This window comes from Monodon monoceros, unplaced genomic scaffold (assembly GCF_005190385.1).
Source record: "Monodon monoceros isolate NGI ecotype Baffin Bay Population unplaced genomic scaffold, NGI_Narwhal_1 Super_Scaffold_4, whole genome shotgun sequence".
NCBI classification, from domain to species: domain Eukaryota; kingdom Metazoa; phylum Chordata; class Mammalia; order Artiodactyla; family Monodontidae; genus Monodon; species Monodon monoceros.
In genome coordinates, this window is record NW_021703781.1 from 21,266,974 (window position 1) to 21,286,959 (window position 19,986).

The following is a 19,986-nucleotide window of genomic DNA, read 5'->3' on the forward strand; positions in this document are numbered from 1 at the left end:
CAATGGACAGTTATTTATATTTCTTCTTTTGCTGTTACAAAGAATACTGAAGTGAACGTCCTTGAACATGTACATAGGTGCAATTATATAGATACCAAAAAGAATTGCTGGGTAAAATTGAATATACATTTAAAATGTTAATAGATACTGACAAATCACTTTACAAAAAGTACCTATCAATTTATATTTCCAATCTCTATGCTTTTTTTTCCCAAGACCATTTAAAATCTGGACCTAGTGTATTTCTCCCAGCCTCAGTTCTCTTGTAACTTGATGTGTTCACTCATTTACTTGGTCACTGTCAAGCCACTCTCCAAGCTTTAATTCAGTACAAATTGTTTGCCAGGCACCATGCTATATGTTGAGGGTTTAGTGCTGGAGAAGACAGATATGGTCTCTGCCCTCATCTAGCCTGTGCTCTTACTACACAGACCTTTTTGCCATTCTCAGACTCTTTTTATGCATTTGCAGCTATTATTCTGTCTTCCTGGTATGACTTTTTTTTTCTTTTAATTTTTCTGCCTAGAGAATTTTTTTTGATCATTGTTAGATTTTATCCTCTGTCATATCTTCCTTATCTCCCCTCAGGTAGAGTTAGATAGGCCTTCCTTAGTGGTCTCTCTTAGCACTTCATTTACATCCTTTTTATAGTGTTTATCCTGAAGAGTTCCAATTACTTGTTTATATATGTGTGTGCCCATGTGTGTCTGCATGTGTATGTATGAACCTCTCTCATTAGATTGTAAGCTCAGTAAGGGCAAGAACTTAGCATATATACCTTAATGTTCCCCCAGCTTAATGCCTTAAACACTGGAGAAGCTTCATAAATGTTGAATAAGTGAGTGAATGGCAAACTGAAGACGAACTTATTTTTACAGGGCACCCGGTGGCTTGTGAATATGGCTGGGATCCGGTCAGTCTTCAGGGACCTAATCATGTTGTAAAGGAGATGAGAAACAGATGAGTAGACAGCAAGGCACATTGTGATAAGCTCTGTGTAGAGGCACAAATGAATGCTTGACGAGAATTTAATGAGGGAGATTAATTCTCATGAGTTGGGTATTCTGGTAACTTCATGGGAGAAGATTTTTTCTTGGGCTATGTATTGTGAGGGATACACATAATGATAAGATATGGTTCCTGGCTATAAGAGTTTTCGTCAAATAGGGCCTTAGAGGAGAGATTGGCAGGCTATGGCCTACGGGCCAAATCTGGCCTGCTGCCTGTTTTTGTATAGCCCATGAGCTAAAATGATATTTTAACTTGAAATTGTTTTTATAAAAAGAATATTTTGTGATATGTGAAATTACATGAAATTCAAATTTTAGCATCTGTAATTAAATTTTGTTGGAACACAGCCACGTTCATTTCTTTACCCGCTATTTTGTGACTGCGCTAGCGCTACAGCAGCAGAGTTGAGTGGTTGTGACAGAGACTTTTGGCCTGCAGCGCCTAAAATACTTACTATCTGGTCTTTTACGGAAACAGTCTGCTGCCTTTTGTGTTAGAGGTTGGGAAAGATTCAAGTAGAGAAGAAGAGAAAGACATGTTGAGAAGATTAGTTGAGTGGGACAGTGAATACTGCAGTCATCTAGAAACTTTAGAGCTGAAATGATGATCTAGCTTAACCTTTTATTTATTTATTTTATTTATTTTTGGCTGCGTTGGGTCTTCGTTGCTGTGTGCGGGCTTTCTCTAGTTGTGGTGAGCTGGGGCTACTCTTCGTTGCGGTGCGCGGGCCCCTCATTGCGGTGGCTTCTCTTGTCGAGCATGGGCTCTAGGTGCGCAGGCTTCAGTAGTTGTGGCATGCGGGCTCAGTAGTTGTGGCTCCTGGGTTCTAGAGTGCAGGCTAAGTAGTTGTGGTGCATGGGCTCAGTAGTTGTGGCTCGTGGGCTCTAGAACGCAGCAGGCTCAGTAGTTGTGGCGCATGGGCTTAGTTGCTCCGTGGCATGTGGGATCTTCCCGGACCAGGGCTCGAAGTGGTTAAGAAGTGATTCTTAACCACTGCACCACCAGGGAGGTCCAATTAACCTTTTATTTTACAGATAGAAGATCAAAAACGCTGTCAAAGTCCACTTGTCTGTTAAGGGGCAGTGTGCACTGGAGTTCCTAGCGCAGAAGCAGGATGATAAGATTATTGCTGGGGTAGGGCCAGATCATGAGTGGCCTTGCCCTTGAAAAATGAGTTGAAGAGCAAACTAAGAATAGACTTCCTTTCTCTCTTTGAATGTAATATTTCTTTTTTTCTTTTGTATTTCTAGAAGGCCTTTGAGCCCTACTTCGAGATTTTGGAAGTGTATTCCACAAAGGCCAAGAATTATGTAAACGGGCATTGCACCAAGTATGAGCCCTGGCAGCTAATTGCATGGAGTGTCGTGTGGACTCTGCTGATAGTCTGGGTATACGAGTTTATCTTCCAGCCAGAGAGTAAGTATACTCTCCCCCCTGTAAAGATACAGTGGAGTTACACTAGCTTTGGAACTGATGGCTAAGGGACTGTACTAATTTCTTGTCTGGTTGGTTTGGTTCTGATTTTTAAAATCTGTTTAAATAGAAAGGACATTGCCTTCTGACTGGTAGAATTTTAATAGGACTTGTGTAACTGTAACTGTTCCATTGATTTTTCTGGATTTGCAGTTTACATTAAAACCCCTGAGAGATTAGTCCTGGTAAGGATCCACAGAGTATGGCTTAAACCCTCTTCACTTTCAGCTTCTTGCCTAGAACATAATTGTGTCACCTGGAGTTCCCCAAGCATGAGTTTATTGCTTTCATTTTAGGCCATTGTTTCAATAAAGATCATGTGACATTGGAACAGCACTCATGCAGTGACCATTGGAATGTCTGCTGTGTGTCAGGCACTGCCAGGCTCTAGGGATCCATACATGTAATACAGGGTCCGTGTCCTCTTGGAGTTGAACCTCTGCTGTCAGGGGACAGTACACTTTGAGCTTCCTGGGTAGTGACTCTGGGAGCCAGACTGACGTGAGAAGAGGAGGCTGCCTCTCAGGGGGTGTGGAAGATGAGAAGTCTATTAGTGGTCAGTTTGAACATCCTCCATCCTTCCTCAGATCCTGCCCACACTCCCTGCACCCCTCCAACCTCCCAACCGCCTGGTTGTGTGGTACCTCCTTACAAATTCTTTTCCCCTGCAGGCTGTGTTTTGTAAGTAAATGGTAGGAGAGGTGGTGGGTGCTCTGTACACTCCCCTGCACCCCTTCCTCACCCTTAGTAGGGTATCTGAGTTAATAACATTGACGAGAGTTGCTTGCCATTTCTCATTTGTGTAAAATTTCCATAACTATTTGCTTCCCCGATAACATCTGTTTGAAGGGGCTCTTTAACTGAATACTGTTTCTGCTTTTCTTCCTCTTTCCCCAGAAAAGTCAACTTAGAGGCCAGATTCTGTTTCCTCTCTTTACCATGCAGACAGCCATCCAGCTGTTCTAGTAACATTGCCGAGTTATGGCGGAGTCAACGTTGCACTTAGTTAAAATGGAAATGAGACGTGACTGCCCTGTCTGAAGTTTAGCTCACTCCAGCTTTAAAAACCCTGTCCTCAATTTCTGCTCCTAGTCCGTGCAAGATTTTCTCATAAACTCTGACAAATTAGACAGACTAACCCTTGTGCTTTGTTTGCTCCATGGTTTGGAAACGGACGCAACCCCTGTCCCTTCTGCTCAGGCTTATTCCTTTCCTGGGAAGCATTTGATTCAGTGCTGCCCACCATCCTGTCCGATTCCAGAGGCCTCTAAGGAGTAGCAGTACATGTACTTCTCTTTTTTTTATTGTGATAGAATATACATAACATAAAATTGATCATTTCACCCATTTTTAAGTGGACAGTTCAGTGGCATTAGGTGCATTCACATTGCTGTGCAGCCATCCCCACCGTCCTTCTCTAGGACTCTCTCATCATTGTAAGCTCTGTACCCATTAAACACAAACCTCCCACGACTCCCTCTCCCCGGCTCCTGGCAGCCACCATTCTGTGTACCTTTCCTTTTAAGATGGTGCATTTGTAAATCCAAACTAAGGCCAGAGATCTTGAGGTTTATATTTCTTTGCTGTGATTAGTATTAGCTTTAGGTTTTCACTTCTGTTTTCCATTGTGCAGCCCTCGGTGCCCGTGTGCATTTTGCTTAACCGGTAGTTGAAGCAAGCCGTCGTAGGTCTCAGGTACTTACTTGCCTTTAGCGTTCAAAAAAGAATGTGCTGGCTTCTGAGTACACGATGAGAAAATTAACAGGAGCAGTGTGTTAATGGTATGTGGCATCTGAATCTTCGTGAACTCCAAGCCATTGTGGTTGTTTTATTTTTAATAACATTTTTTCTTATTATAAAAGCAGTACATGTTCATTGTATAAAATTAGGCAATGTAGCTAAACCATAAGAAAAAAATTCAAATCTTATTACCTAGAGATAACCACCATTTATGTATCTGTATCTCTTTCTGTATCTGGATCTGCTTGAATCATATAAAATGTAGTTTTTGTCGGTCAAAAATTGTTGAATATTGGCAATTTCATATTGCTTTAATACATATACACACACAACACATTTTTTATTTTGTAACTTCCAACTTGAATTTTAGACACAGATAGAAATGTCTTCCCGCCAGAGATCGGAGGTAATTTTGATAGAACTGCCGATTTCTTCAGCACCTTGCTCATGTAGAAGTATTCCACGTATTACTGAACATCCAGTCACTTTTAGTATGTTGCCTTAGAGGAGTCTAAGGTCCGTCTAGTGATAAATTTTGCTGATCTTCAAATTCCGGGTACCCTTCTGAGGGGGGAGGGTAATTGCGGAACACAGGACAGACACGGGTAGATAGGAACTGGAGGTGGCAGGAGGGTGGGGCCGGGCAGGGCTGGAACCCTCTAAGGTGTGATCTCTCCTTTAATCCTGCTCCATCCTTACTAGCTCATGTTGACTTAAACTGTGGGACTGTCTGCAGTTCATCAACAGAAATCTGAGTTCTGTGGTAGGAGGAGGTTTCTAGCCATGGCACCTTGGGCAACACCCTTAAGCCTGTTGGCCTGTTTCCTCGCAGTAAAATGGGAGGTTCGAGTGGCATAAGTGGTGTGAAAGGAATTTGTAAACTGTAAAGAGCCAAGCATTGTCGTTCTTACACTGGCATTTCTTATTGTATTACCTTAACACATTCTCGTTACTTTCTTTTCCTGTACCTCTGGGAAATTTTGCTTTTGAGATTATCTTTTTAGGTCTTGACCATATAATCTTTTCATTCTCAATTTCTCCATCTCTGGTCTGTATTCTGTTCTTTTTACCCTATACCATATTATCTCACAACTTCCACAAAATTCGTTTACTCTTTTCTCCTCCACCTGTGGTCACATCAATGTACTTTTGGACACCTGACTCAGCTTGCTGATTTCTAGACCTCTTTCTAGCTCATTAATTAATTACTTCATCTGTTAAATAAGGAAGTGGTTCTGAATCTTTACAGCTTTAACATTGTTAGAAATAATCAAATAACAAGCAGCTTAACTATCCAACAGTAAGTTACGCTCATTTGATGGACTACTGTGGTAACACTGAAAAATACGTTTAGGAAGAATTTTTAATAATGTAGAAAATGCTGTAAATGAGAAGAGGGTATGACACTGTACATACAGTAAGATCTCAGGACTGAAAGGAAATACTCCAAAATTTAAACAAAAAGTAACAGTGGTTTCAGTCCCTTTGTCTTAGTCAGTCTGTGTCTTAGATAGTGGGTTTTGTCCCAGACATTTACAGAGTGTTGACCTCAGTGCTAGGCACTTAGGGATGCAACCTAAGCAAAAACAATTAGTAAAGATGCAAGGCGTCATATAATAAATACCCAAAAAAGGTACAGACACATTCTTTGGCTGTTGAAAGCACCTTCTGGCCAAGGAAATTGGATTTCCCAGATCTCCCAGGAAAGCAGTGAAGTTCATTCAGTTCATGCCTTGTATCTTTGCAGAAAGTCTACGTGTAGATTCCTTAGAAACTCACTTGGGATAACTGAAAATTCCTGTTGTGCATCTGAAGGAGTGTAGAGGCCTGGGAGTCTAGGACTAGAAAAACAAAGACTTCAGTTAAATCCCCGCCCGATCACTGATCTCATCTGTGGCCTTGAGCAAGTTAACGCTTTGATCCTTAGCTGCCCTTGGATAGTAGGTAGTGCCTTCTTTGCCAACCTCAGAATCTTGTTGTCAGAGTCAGTTGAGATATACTGAAGTGAATTCATTAAAAGGCACGACTGTCTATTTAGATGCCATGTATTTATAACTATTGTAATTGATAGGATCAGAATTCCATATTTGTCCTGTGTACTGCCCAACAGAATGGAGTCTGATAGGTGTCCGTGATATTTGAAGGCCTTTTTAGGTCCAGAAAATGTTGTTGGGATGTGTGTTGGATGAGAGACTGGAGCATAGATCCTGAAGAAAAGCACGGGTTGGGCATTTGTTTTGAGGGAGGGGAGAGAAATGTTGGGCATCCGGAAACCTTGGGAAGGTAAGGAGCTCTGCAATATACTTGACCCAGCAATTCTCTTTCTGGGAATTTATCCTGTAGGTATACTGTCACGTACACATACGGTGTGTGTTACAAGGTTAGCTATTTCAGCATGGTTTGTGATAGCAAATATTAGAAACAACCTAAGTTTCCATCAGGAAAGGGCAGGTTAAATAAACTAGGGTACATCCATCTAATGGAATACTCTACAGGTATAAAAATGAATGAGGAAGCACAGATCTTTAAGAGAATATTGCTAAGTAGAAGAACAAGGTCTAGTACAGTACTGGAGTATGCTACCTTTTGTGTAAAAGAGACAAATAAGAACATACCTCTATTCTTACTTGTATATGCATAAAGAAATTCTAGAAGGGTATCTAGAAACTAGTAGTAATATTAACCTGGGGGTAGGATGAGGGTCTGGGGGATAGATGAGAGAGTGTGTGTGTTTATTTTTTTATTTTTGAACCATGTAAATGTATTACTTATTCAAAAATTAAAAGGTTTTTTAAAAAAGGAAAGAAACTACCTTTGCCATCTGAGGGCAGGTGAGATTGCGGAGGACATGTTGAATAGTTCATACATTATGACTATCAGGTCATATAATATGTGGAAATTTATTTGGATAATAGAACCATTTGTTTCTTTTAGGTTTATGGTCAAGGTTTAAAAAGAGATGTTTTAAGCTTATCCGGAAGATGCCTATTATTGGTCGTAAGGTAAGCAGAATCCTGTAGATTTTCCCCACCGCCTCCTACCCCCATGGTCATCAGACCTCTTTCTGTATAGTCACTGAAACTAGAAGTTCAAGGGGGCTGGGTGAGTTTTGTCCCCCACCTCCAAGAAACATTCGACAATGTCTGGAGACATTTTTGGATATCACAAGAGGAGGTGGGTGCTGTCGGCATCTAGTGGATAGGGGCCAGGGATGCTGCTGAACACCCTCCAGTGCACAGGTCAGCCTCCACAGCAGAGGACTGGCTGACTCAAAATAGCAGAAGTGCCAAGAATGAGAAGGCTGACCCAGCCCTTTCTCCAACGTATCTGACCGAAGGAGAAAGATGCTATTCAGGAGAAATTTTGAAATTCGACAACCTGACAGAAGTGACATGAAGCTTTAGAGCAATATTTGGCTGAATTTGGATACTTATCAGGGATTGAGTGCTTACATGGTTTAGATCAGGGTTGGCAAACATTTCCTGTAAAGGGCTAGGTATGAAGCATTTTAGACGTTGCAGGCCCTGCCATGTCTGCCACAGCTCCTCACCCCTGCCCTTGCAGAGGGAAAGCAGTGATAGTACGATGGGTAGAGGAATGGGCCTGGCTGTGTTCCAGTGAGATTCTCTTTACAAAAACAGGCACAGGCCAAATTCAGCCTATAGTTTGATTTGGCCTGTAGTTTGCTGATCCCAGGTTTAGAAACTTAGAGCAGAGCCATTCTCTTGCTCTTTGTTCATGTCTGTAGTCTAGTACGTTCCCTTCACTGGATCCTCTCTATCCTCGTCCACGCTCAGGATAAGACAGTCACGACTGTGCCCTTCCCACAGATTCTTTATCACAGGTGAAAATAAACAGGGCAGGCCCCACTGCAGGCTCTAAGGAACGCACATGATCCTTGATGGCTTCATCTTCCTTGCTTCCCTGCCCTGCCCCCCAGCTTTGCTGCAAGCTTTCTTTCACTTTTGGCTTTCAGTTCCTTTTCCCCTTTCCTGGCCAAACCAGAAAAGATGGCCTTTGACCATCTTTTAGCCTTTGACTGAAGTCCATTCAGACCACTGTGCTAAGTCTCCCAGAACTTTGTATTTTCAGGTTCATTTCCTGTGGGGAAGTGGAAGTAATAACTAGGGTGGAGAAGGAGCATGAGGGCTTTTATTTGACCTCTAATCATATTAAGTCCTAAAATTAAATCTACTTTAGTCCTTAGAAAATGAAGGGTAGGGGAGAGGGAAGATAGAAAGGATGGACTGATCACAAAGGATAATAGCTTTTCCCTGTATTATTCCCTGTATTTTTTCTGCCTTTATTCATCACACTTTTCTCCTTCAGTTTCAGATTTTGAGACAAATAAATGCTGGGGTTCCAGAACCCATTAAATGTATATGATAACAGAATTGGAAGGTACTTAGAAACTGTATAATCACCTTTCAATTTTTAGATGCAGATTTTGAGGCGCAGAGACAAAAGTTACTTGTTTTGAGTGAGTGTGTGTGTCCCTCTGTCATTCATTGAGCACCTGCTCAGGGTCAGGTACTATTCTGGGTGCTGGGGACACAGTGGTGAACAAGGCCAAGTCCTTCCCCCATAGAATCTATATTTCAGTACTAAGGAAAGACAGAAAATGAGTGAGTAAACAAATACATAAGAATTTCACTTTGAAATAAATGCTGTGAAGAAATTAAAATGCAGTGGAGGTTCTGAGGCAAGAATTGGGGTGAGGATGTGTTTGCTGTGCTTTCTAACCTGCCTCTCTATCATTTTTGTCTGCTTTATTACAGCAGCAGCATCTATGCGTGGAAGCTCAGCTTTCATAGTTCTGGTTACATTTATGCAGCATAATTCTTTATTTACAACTTAAAAAATATCTTCATGTCCATCACATGCCCTGGCATTGCCCAGGAGTGTGGACTCTGCTTCCTGCCAATGTCTGCGTGTTAGACTTTGCAGACATGTTTTAAAGGAGAGGCTTTCCCTGTGGTTTCATTGAGGGCCACGTCTGAGAAGACCCTCTTGGATTCTAATCATCCATGGCACTTTTCATCACCTGACTTTTAGTTTCTGACTGTGATGCTAAAAATAAGCTCAGGAGAACAGGACACACACACACACCCCATTCCCAGCCTAAGTTTGTTTTGTTCACTGTGTATCTCTGGCCCACAGTAGTAGTTCAGCAAATATTTATTAAGTAAATAAGTGCATGAATGAAAGAAAATGTCTGATGAGGATGGAAACGAAATAACCATAGCTGATAAGTGATGTAGCAGAAAGGACTTCAGCTCCTCCTAGCACTTAAGAGTCAAGCAGTGCAAAGCTGTCAACCTGAGGAGACAGGCGGCAGCCTCCCTGGCTCTTCCCAGCATGTCTTGGGCTTCTGTGTGGGGATTTGTGTAGGGCCTCCAGATGCCTGGTGTGCTCTGGGCATGCCTTGGTGAAGGAGCTCATCCCTTGCTCAAGCACCAGAATCTGTTTTACTGCTGCTTGGCCTGTTTTCTGGCTACTGTTCATGGTTCTACCTTAGTTTCTTTGGTGCACACACCGTAGCTGCTGCCAAGGGTCGAACAAGGTCCAAATATCGCCCTCAGAGAAGTGCTGACTTGGTGAGGTCATCGTGGCAGAGGAAAAGGGTGGGGGTGGAGTAGGGAATTGAGTGTCTCTTTGACCTTCAGAGAGAAAGCTGACTTTTCAGACTTCTAAGAGACTATTGCCCAGGCCAGAAAATAGCTGAATGGTCAAAATGTCACCACACCTTTTTAAGAAAAAATACCATCCTTATTCTGAAGCACTTGTGCAGTGCCCAGCGTTGAGCAGTTGGTTTGGTGTTGTAACTGGTTCTTCTACTCTCCGCGCTGTATTCTTCTAGCTCCCTGTTAACTTTATCTTCCTTATCTTTGGAGATCCAAGATAAGTTGAACAAGACCAAGGAAGATATTAGCAAGAATATGTCATTCCTGAAAGTGGACAAAGATTACGTGAAAGCCCTGCCCTCTCAAGGAATGAGTCCGGCTGCAGTTCTGGAGAAGCTCAAAGAATACAGCTCTATGGGTACGATTCTCAGCAAATATATGCTCCCTGCTTCCTTAATGTGGCTGCTTATTTGGTCATCATTTGATGTTGGCAGAGGTTAAGAAGAGTTCATCCCGGGTGCTTCTATATTCAGGAGGGCCCACTCCCTGTCTCAAAGGCTGAATTTCGTATTTTAAAAACTGTATTTATATAGAGTCATCCTTCACCCATAAAGCAAACAAATCTCGGAGATGGTGGAACTTGGTTCCATTTTCTTTTCTAAGCCTGAATAAAATAGACCGATTTGTTTTTTGGAAAGAGAAAGTATCTAATAAAATGAAATACAGATTCATTATAGAAATTGTGAAATCTGTAAAGAGGCACAGAAGAAAATAACAAGTCAGTATAATTTCATCCTCAAAAGAAACACAGGGGCTTCCCTGGTGGCGCAGCGGTTGAGAGTCCGCCTGCCGCTGCAGGGGACACGGGTTCGTGCCCCGGTCCGGGAAGATCCCACATGCCGCAGAGCGGCTGGGCCCGTGAGCCATGGCCGCTGAGCCTGCGTGTCCGGAGCCTGTGCTCCGCAACGGGAGAGGCCACAGCAGTGCAGCGAGGGGCCTGCGTATCGCAAAAAAAAAAAAAAAAAAGAAACACAGATGATATATATGTATCATCTCAGAATGTTAATAGTGTCTTGTGTAATAAGCACACACACGTACATATATGCATGAGCACGTGTGGGAAGGATAAATGAACTAATAAGTAGCTTTATGTTTAAGAGTACAGCCCGGATCCACTCAGCCTGGATTCACATCTGGTTCAGCCACTTAAAATATGGCCTTGGGTTGGTTACTTAACTTCTCTCTGCCTCTGTTTCTGTCTCTCTACAATGAGGATAATAACAATGATACTTATCTGAAAGGATAATTGTAGAGATTAAATGAGATGATGCATGTAAATATATAATACCTGGCTTATAATAAGTGCTCGATAAGTGTTAACTATTATTAACACAAACATGTTTGTTACAAATTAAGATATTACAAATACCTTTTAAAAATAGGCCTTTTAGTTTGGCATAATTTTAGATTTATAGAAAATTTGCAAAGATAATAGATTTCCCACATACCCCTTACCCAGCTTCTCCTGATGCTAACATCTAAAATAACCATGGTACATTTGTCAAAACTAAAAAATTAACATCGGTACAGTGCTATTAACTAAACTACAAATTCTCTTCCTGTTTCACCAGTTTTTCTATAATGTCCTTTTTCCTGTTCTAGGATCTAGTCCAGGATACCATATTACATTTTAAAATTTCTAATTGAAATCTGTTGAATTTTTGACATCAGATGGTACAAAACTCGATACAGTGCAGGATTTATATATGATATAAAGCAAGGATTAGCATTCTCTGAGGCCTGTGTATTAAAGATTTCTATGATTATGAGGGCTGGTTGGCTGCCCCATATTTCCTTCCCTTCCATTTTTAAGTCACTGTCCATTGCCATACTCTGTAGCCCCAGTAAAAGAACAGGAAATAAAACCATATATCGTGCTTTTGAAATGCTGGTGACCTCTGGTCTGAAGACATGCATGGCACAGACCAGTGTCCTCTAAAGAAAGAGGGAAGGTCAAACTGGCCACAAGCTGGCAGATCACGTGACAATGAGGGGTTTGTCGGGATATTCACTACGCTGTCTTCTGCTCTCATTGGAACTGCAGATCTTGGCTTTGTAGAGCCCATGGCAACAGTTTTCAGTTAGGGTGCTTCTGTAATCCTCACTACCCATTTTCAATGGGCACAGCCATGTTGTCCTAAGAGGACCCGAGACACCCACATGAACAGATTCGTTGGTATTGTAGAGTGTCTCGGGCGGGGGGGCACCTCAGACAGGAAGTGGAAAGTCGGACCTTACATTCTGGTCAGGAACCTGTCCTCTGAGCCTCCTCGCAGTGATGGCTGTTCCTGATGCTGAGTGCTGCAGCAGAGGTTGCTGGAAGCAGGTGGCTAATTCTGTATGGGTTTCCGGGCTTGTCTGAAGGAGGAGTCCCTGAGGACGGGATGCCAGTGGTTCATCTCTCACCACAGTTTGTCTAGTCAGGGATTCAGTTCCCTGGCTCCAGCTCTGGTGATAGTTTACGGAAATTCTGCACCTTCGCCTTACTCTTTTCTGCTAACTCTGCTCATAGCAGTTCCCACACTTCCTTTGACTGGCTAGGAAGGGAGAGAAGAAGGAAGCCACTGCCAAAAAAGGTCAAGCTGAGCCATACAGAGAACAGAAAAGAAGTACAGATAAAGGAAAATTGTTCTGCTGTTAGAAGGCAGTTGGGGATGGTGACATTATTATTGGACTGTCTTTACTGTACCTAGATGCTGTTAATACCTTTTTCACACTGTTGTTGATGGTAATTGTTGACCTTTCATCTTTATTTTGCTGTGATAGCTCTTTATTGGAGTTCTTTTTCTTGATTTTATGTAAGAACACCTTTGGGTTTCCACTCCAACTTTTTTTTCCTTTTGTACGCAGAGGAGTTTCTTCCTATTTCTTCTTTATTAGAACCTGTCTTCCCAAAGGCTCGTGCTTACTGATCCAGCGGTCTTCCCTTTCTCTGTAGATGTCTTGTGGCAAGAAGGGAAGGCCTCCGGAGCGGTGTACAGTGGGGAGAAGGAGCTCACTGAACTCCTTGTGAAGGTGAGCGAGTGCCCAGTACTTGCAGGGAGTGTGTGGCCCTGCCACTTTAGATTACTGCACTTTTTTCTCCTTATTTTTGTAATTTAAAAAAATTACTTAATGAAAGTTTATTGTTAAAATAAAACTAAAGAGGTTTAGAAAGTGTCTCTTTACCCAGACATAGGCAAATATGCATAATATTGATCAAAGACATCTTCCATCTGTAAAAAAGTAAAATGTTACTTATGTTTCCAGGCTTCACAGACACCCTGTGTAGAAGGCAGATACTAAGGAAGGTAGTCCATCATTTGAGATTATTAATGACAAGGTATATTTTGTTGGATCAGAAGAGACAAGGGATGGAAACTGGGTCATAATTTCCTGTACTACATGAGTCTCAAATCACATGATCTGAGAATGAGCAGTGGTCTCAATTATAATTCAAATAATTCTCACTTTTTGTGGACTTTAAAATTGCCCTTAGCTTCTTCCACTTCTAATCAGATTTATTTTTTAAACCCCACTTTGTCGTATAAAATTGGCATTGGACTGCTGGTCTCTAAGGTCTTTGTGTTTGATTATTGTAACTATGAAACTGTGCATACCTTACTAAATATTATAGGTTTTGCTCAGCTGTATCTTGACAGAATACCCTGACCTTACTTCTACGCTTAAGAATCTTTCGGTGGCTTCCCATTATCTACAGGACAAAAGTCAAGCTGCCCATGCAGCAGAAAATACAAGTCCCTTCGTGAGCCAGCTCCCACCTATTTTTTTCAACCATTCGTGTTATTTTCCCTCATGAATGCTAACCACTGCCTTTTCTCTTTACTGAGTACACCTTGCTCCTGTGTTGTTTTCCTTTCCCTCCTGTTCTAAGTGATGAATTCCTATTCATGTCTCAAGGTTCCACTGAACAGATAACCTCCAGACCACTCAGGATGTTCGTTATTCCCTCTTTAAGGCCCCTTACCCTCATGTATGTATGTACATCTGGTATCGCGCTTCAAATAGTTAAAGTGCTTCGCATGCGTTATCTTATTTACTTATGGCTGGAACCCCATCAGGTAGGTACTATGATTATCCCCTTTAGCATATGAGGAAATTGAGCCTCAGAGAGGTTATCTGACCTAAGAATACACAGCTAGAAGTGACAGGTAAAGCTAAGATTTCAAACTGGGGCTGTTTGGTGTTTTAGTCTGTGCTTTTAACTACATTTATACTTCCTCTCTTACCACATTGTAAAATAATTTTTATGCCTGCCTGTCTCCTCCAGTATATTTTGATCTTCTTTAGATTGGGGAACATATCTTACCATTTTTCCAGTTTCTAGTGTTGTGTCTGATACCTAGGAACTTTTGTTTGTTGCATGATTCTTTTTTTTTATACGATGTAATCGTCTTCACATCTGCTTGCATTTCTCTGCAGGCTTATGGAGATTTTGCATGGAGTAATCCGCTGCATCCAGATATCTTCCCAGGACTACGTAAGATAGAAGCAGAGATTGTGAGGATGGCTTGTTCCCTATTCAATGGGGGACCAGATTCCTGTGGATGTGTAAGTATATGCAGGTGGCATCCTATAATCTGATTTTTTTTAGCTTAAAATGGAAGAATTTATTCAAAACATTTTATTACACAAGTAATACATGATTACTGTAGGAAGATCGAGATTAACAGCGATTTTTAAAGGTTATGATTTTGTAATTCATGGAGTATCAACATTTTGGTAAATATCTTCTAGATATTTTTTCTCTTCAGTCTTTTATTTTGAAAAACTTTAAACTTACATTAAGTTGTCAGAATAGTTTAAAGAACATCCTAGATTCACTAAATATAAATATTTTGTCGTATCTGCTCTCTCCTCTTCTTTCTCTCCCTCCCTTTCTTCCACCCACCTACCTACCTACCCACTTATCTATATAATTTTTTCAAACCATCCCATAGTTTTTTGATATACTTGTTTTGCTTGAGCTGGATGTTTATTATTTTGCTATAAACTGAATCTCAGTTGGTTTAGGAATAAAGGAAGAGGGTGTCATTGTATTTAAAGATGCACGTGAGGATTCCTTCTTTCAACTATTCTTTCCAGTAGATGTTTGTTAGTTTTCCTAAACTGTGATTGATAAACTTCTGTTGAGGTTTGGTACCACAAACTGATCTTGCCTTCTCTAGAAAAAAGTAAATTTCAGCTTATCAGGATACTTAGATTTAACCCAGAGTGCTGTAATGGTAACCTAGGGGTGCTAATCCTATCATACCAAATACTTTTGTAATCATTAGAAAGTCTGCAAATTTAATTTTGAAGGGCCCATCCAAAGACGATAACATTTTATAGTTACTTTTTTGTTTTTTCCCAATAAGCAGCATTAGGTTTTACTTTTTTTTTTTTTTAACATCTTTATTGGGGTATTAATTGCTTTACAATGGTGTGTTAGTTTCTGCTTTATAACAAAGTGAATCAGTTATACATATACATATGTTCCCATATCTCTTCCCTCTTGCTTCTCCCTCCCTCCCACCCTCCCTATCCCACCCCTCCAGGCGGTCACAAAGCACCAAGCTGATCTCCCTGTGCTATGCGGCTGCTTCCCACTAGCTATCTACCTTACGTTTAGTAGTGTATATATGTCCATGCCTCTCTCTCGCTTTGTCACAGCTCACCCTTCCCCCTCCCCATATCCTCAAGTCCGTTCTCTAGTAGGTTTGTGTCTTTATTCCTGTCTTACCCCTAGGTTCTTCATGACATTTTTTTTCTTAAATTCCATATATATGTGTTAGCATACGGTATTTGTCTTTCTCTTTCTGACTTACTTCACTCTGTATGACAGACTCTAGGTCCATCCACCTCATTACAAATAACTCAATTTCCTTTCTTTTTATGGCTAATATTCCATTGTATATATGTGCTACATCTTCTTTATCCATTCATCCGATGATGGCCACTTAGGTTGTTTCCATCTCCGGGCTATTGTAAATAGAGCTGCAACGAACATTTTGGTACATGACTCTTTTTGAATTATGGTTTTCTCAGGGTATATGCCCAGTAGTGGGATTGCTGGGTCATATGGTAGTTCTATTTGTAGTTTTTTAAGGAACCTCCATACTGTTCTCCATAGTGGCTGTACCAATTCACATTCCCACCAGCAGTGCAGGAGTGTTCCCTTTTCTCCACACCCTCTCCAGCATTTATCGTTTCTAGATTTTTTGATGATGGCCATTCTGACTGGTGTGAGATGACATCTCATTGTAGTTTTGATTTGCATTTCTCTAATGATTAATGATGTTGAGCATTCTTTCATGTGTTTGTTGGCAGTCTGTGTATCTTCTTTGGAGAAATGTCTGTTTAGTTCTTCTGCCCATTTTTGGATTGGGTTGTTTGTTTTTTGTTATTGAGCTGCATGAGCTGCTTGTAAATTTTGGAGATTAATCCTTTGTCAGTTGCTTCATTTGCAAATTTTTTCTCCCATTCAGAGGGTTGTCTTTTGGTCTTGTTTATGGTTTCCTTTGCTGTGCAAAAGCTTTGAAGTTTCATTAGGTCCCATTTGTTTATTTTTGTTTTTATTTCCAATTCTCTAGGAGGTGGGTCAAAAAGGACCTTGCTGTGATTTATGTCATAGAGTGTTCTGCCTATGTTTTCCTCTAAGAGTTTGATAGTTTCTGGCCTTACATTTAGGTCTTTAATCCATTTTGAGCTTATTTTTGTGTATGGTGTTAGGGAGTGATCTAAATCTCATACTTTTACATATACCTGTCCAGTTTTCCCAGCACCACTTATTGAAGAGGCTGTCCTTTCTCCACTGTACATTCCTGCCTCCTTTATCAAAGATAAGGTGACCATATGTGCGTGGGTTTATCTCTGGGCTTTCTATCCTGTTCCACTGATTTATCTTTCTGTTTTTGTGCTAGTACCATACTGCCTTGATTACTGTAGCTTTGTAGTATAGTCTGAAGTCAGGGAGCCTGATTCCTGCAGCTCTGTTTTTCTTTCTCAAGATTGCTTTGGCTATTTGGGGTCTTTTGTGTTTCCATACAAATTGTGAAATTTTTTGGTCTAGTTCTGTGAAAAATGCCAATGGTAGTTTGATAGGGATTGCATTGAATCTGTAGATTGCTTTGGGTAGTATAGTCATTTTCACAATGTTGATTCTTCCAATCCAAGAACATGGTATATCTCTCCATTTACTTTTAAGTTGGCACCATGAAAAATCAACATGTTCAAATACTCAGTAGCTAACAAAACTGGTATTCCTGGCATTCATTTTCCCCCCAGAAGTTCCAAAACTGTTAAAAACCAACCATAATCTAGCAGTGGGTTCCCTTATGGCATTTAGATGAACGGGATGATGTAGAGGGGAGATGCCAGTATACTTACAGTACGTGGGTATTCTTCTGTGCCATTAGACTCTTTATGAACTTTTTTTTTCAAGCCTCACTAAATATTTTTTAAAATAATTTCTTCTGAAGATCAGTTGCTCAGTTTACTTTTTTTTTTTAATGGAGTATAGTTGCTTTACAGTGTTGTGTTAGTTTCTGCTGTACAACGAAGTGGATCAGCTATATGTATACCTATATCCCCTCCCTCTTGGACCTCCCTTCCACCCCCCCACCCCGCCGAATCCCACCCATCTAGGTCATCACAGAGCACTGAGCTGAGCTCCCTGTGCTATACAGCAGGTTCCCACCAGCCATCTGTTTTACGTGTGGTAGTGTATATATATCAATCCTAACCTCCCAATTCGTCCCACCCTCCCCATCCCCCTCTGTGTCTACATGTCCGTTCTCTACATATGCGTCTCTATTCCTGCCCTGAAAATAGGTTCATCTGTACCATTTTTCTAGATTCCACATATATGCGTTAATATATGATATTTGTTTTTCTCTTTCTGACTTCACTCTGTATGACAGGCTCTGTGAACTTTTAAGAGACCACAGTTTAAACAAGCACAAAAACACTTCGGCCTTATCCAGTGAAGTTGAAGATACCTGTATCTTATGACCCTGATATGCCACTACTTGGGATATATTCTAGAAAAACGTACATGTGTGTATCAGGATAGATGTATATTCATAGCAACATTGTTCATGATAGCTAAAAACTGGAAATAATTCAAATGCTTATCAACAGTGGGGTGGATGAATCATAGAATAGTGTGTGTGTGTCAGTCTATTGTAGCTGTCACTCAGAATGATACTCAAATTACTCCATTTTTGGCCAGTGGGAACTTCTTAATTTTGGCTCCGGGGTCTTTTTGCATGATTCAAGTAGTCTTTGCAAACTTCCTTTCTTTCCTTCTTTTTTTTTGGACAAATTTTTTTTTTTTTTTTGCGGTACACGGGCCTCTCCTTGCTGTGGCCTCTCCTGCTGCGGAGCACAGGCTCCGGACGTGCAGGCCCAGTGGCCATGGCTCACGGGCCCAGCCACTCCGCAGCATGCGGGATCCTGCCAGACCGGGGCACAAACCCGTGTCCCCTGCATCGGCAGGCAGACTCTCAACCACTGTGCCACCAGGGAAGCCCTGGACAAAATATTTTTATTTGATGAGGTATTCCAGGTTTACCTTTTACATTTCCTGCTCCAGACCCAGAATCAGCCATTCATTCAAGGAGCCCTAGTTCATTTATAGCCATGTAAAATATTTACATGGTTCCTAAGTCAAATTTATGGAATAAGAGAGTTTTAAAAGTTAACCAGAATAAAACCTGGAGAGACAAATAGAAAGTTAAGAGACATGAATGATAGAGTGAGAAAGGCTAACACACCTCTAGTTGGTATTTAAAAGCAGCCAGAAGACATAGATAACCTGTAAAGGTTTAACTTTTAGAACGACTGATATTCTCAACAGCAACAATGGCTGGGGCAGTTGCGGTTAGAAGAAAGATGGGCTATGAGTTGAGAATTGTTGGAGCTGGGTGATACATGCAAGGTTTTTATTAATTCCCCCTTTAGCTGTGTATAATCCACTCTTTAGTTCTTCCATTGTTTATTAAATTTCATTTACTGTGTTTTTCATTCTTGAGAATTCGGTTTGGTTCTTTTTTTAATTTGCTTGGTTCTTTGTAGTCCCTTTCCTTGTCTTATGCTTTGTTTATTTAAATATATTTACACATAATTGTTTTATAGTCTATGTGTGATAATTCCATTATTGATGAGCCTTACCTGTCTGCTTCTGCTGGTTTCACTTATGCTGTCTTCTATCCTTATATTTGTGTTTTTTTGTTTTGTTTTGGTTTTTTCTGTGAGTCACTCATTTTCTTGGAAACTTAACTTTGAGGCCTAGATTGAAGTTAAGTTCTTCCAGAGAAGATTTGTATTTTTGTATTTACTTCTGCCAGTTACTGGGGATTTGCTGTGAAGTGCGGCCACACTGGAACCAATTTAAGTCTGATTTTCAGCTCACAGTTTTGTACTATGGAAGTAGTCTGAACTCAGACCACAAACTCGAATAAAAGCTGTCTTGGCATACATTCTTGAGAGATCCTTATTTTTCTTTACCCTGAGCATCTGGGTTGAGAAAAGTAATTTTTCTTGCCGTTCTCTTCTGTATCAGCGGGGTTTATTTCTTGTACTGCTAAGAGTGTGGGTGAAGTCTCTGTTTTCAGCCATCGCCTCTTAGATTCCTTATCTTGAGCAGGCCCTACATTTATTTCCTGTTTATTTGTCAAAGTGGGAGTTTGAGGTCTAGATCTAGGAGTTGGCAATAATCCTCAGAGTTAAAACCAGCTTTGACATTCACTTATCTTGTAGGATTCTTGATTTTGCTTTGTTTGGGGGTTCAGTGTGTTCCTTTATGTTAACTCAGTGGTGGATGTAAAAATATTTTTTAATGTTTTATCAAGCTTTTTTAGTTGTTCTAGTTAGGAGGGTTGCCCAAGGTATATAATGTATATTGCTGGAAATTGAAGTTCCATGATTGTTTTTTTCCATGTGGGAGACCTTTGTATACTTGAAAGCCTCTCCCCCTGAATCTTCTCTTCACCACAGTTTTCCTAGGATTCTCCGCTTTTCTTAGAGAGTATGATTTCACAGATTTCCACCTGTGCCTGTCCTTCCTCTCTGCATGCCTTTTGGTTATCTGTGACCA

The 19,986-nt window shown here is 40.8% G+C and overlaps 1 protein-coding gene across 8 annotated transcripts in view; it reads left to right on the forward strand.

The window, feature by feature from the left end:
• Positions 1-19,986, forward strand: part of SGPL1 (sphingosine-1-phosphate lyase 1) — a 103,524-nt gene that overhangs the window by 70,340 nt on the left and 13,198 nt on the right. For all 8 annotated transcript variants that reach the window (XR_003790533.1, XM_029200997.1, XM_029200998.1 and 5 more), the window contains 5 exons: positions 2,262-2,427; positions 7,159-7,226; positions 10,119-10,266; positions 12,847-12,923; positions 14,331-14,459. Coding sequence is in view for 7 of the 8 variants with exons in the window: in XM_029200997.1 (XP_029056830.1) it covers positions 2,262-2,427; positions 7,159-7,226; positions 10,119-10,266; positions 12,847-12,923; positions 14,331-14,459 (588 nt within the window). In the remaining variant the exon portion in view is untranslated. The remainder of the gene's footprint in view (positions 1-2,261; positions 2,428-7,158; positions 7,227-10,118; positions 10,267-12,846; positions 12,924-14,330; positions 14,460-19,986) is intronic.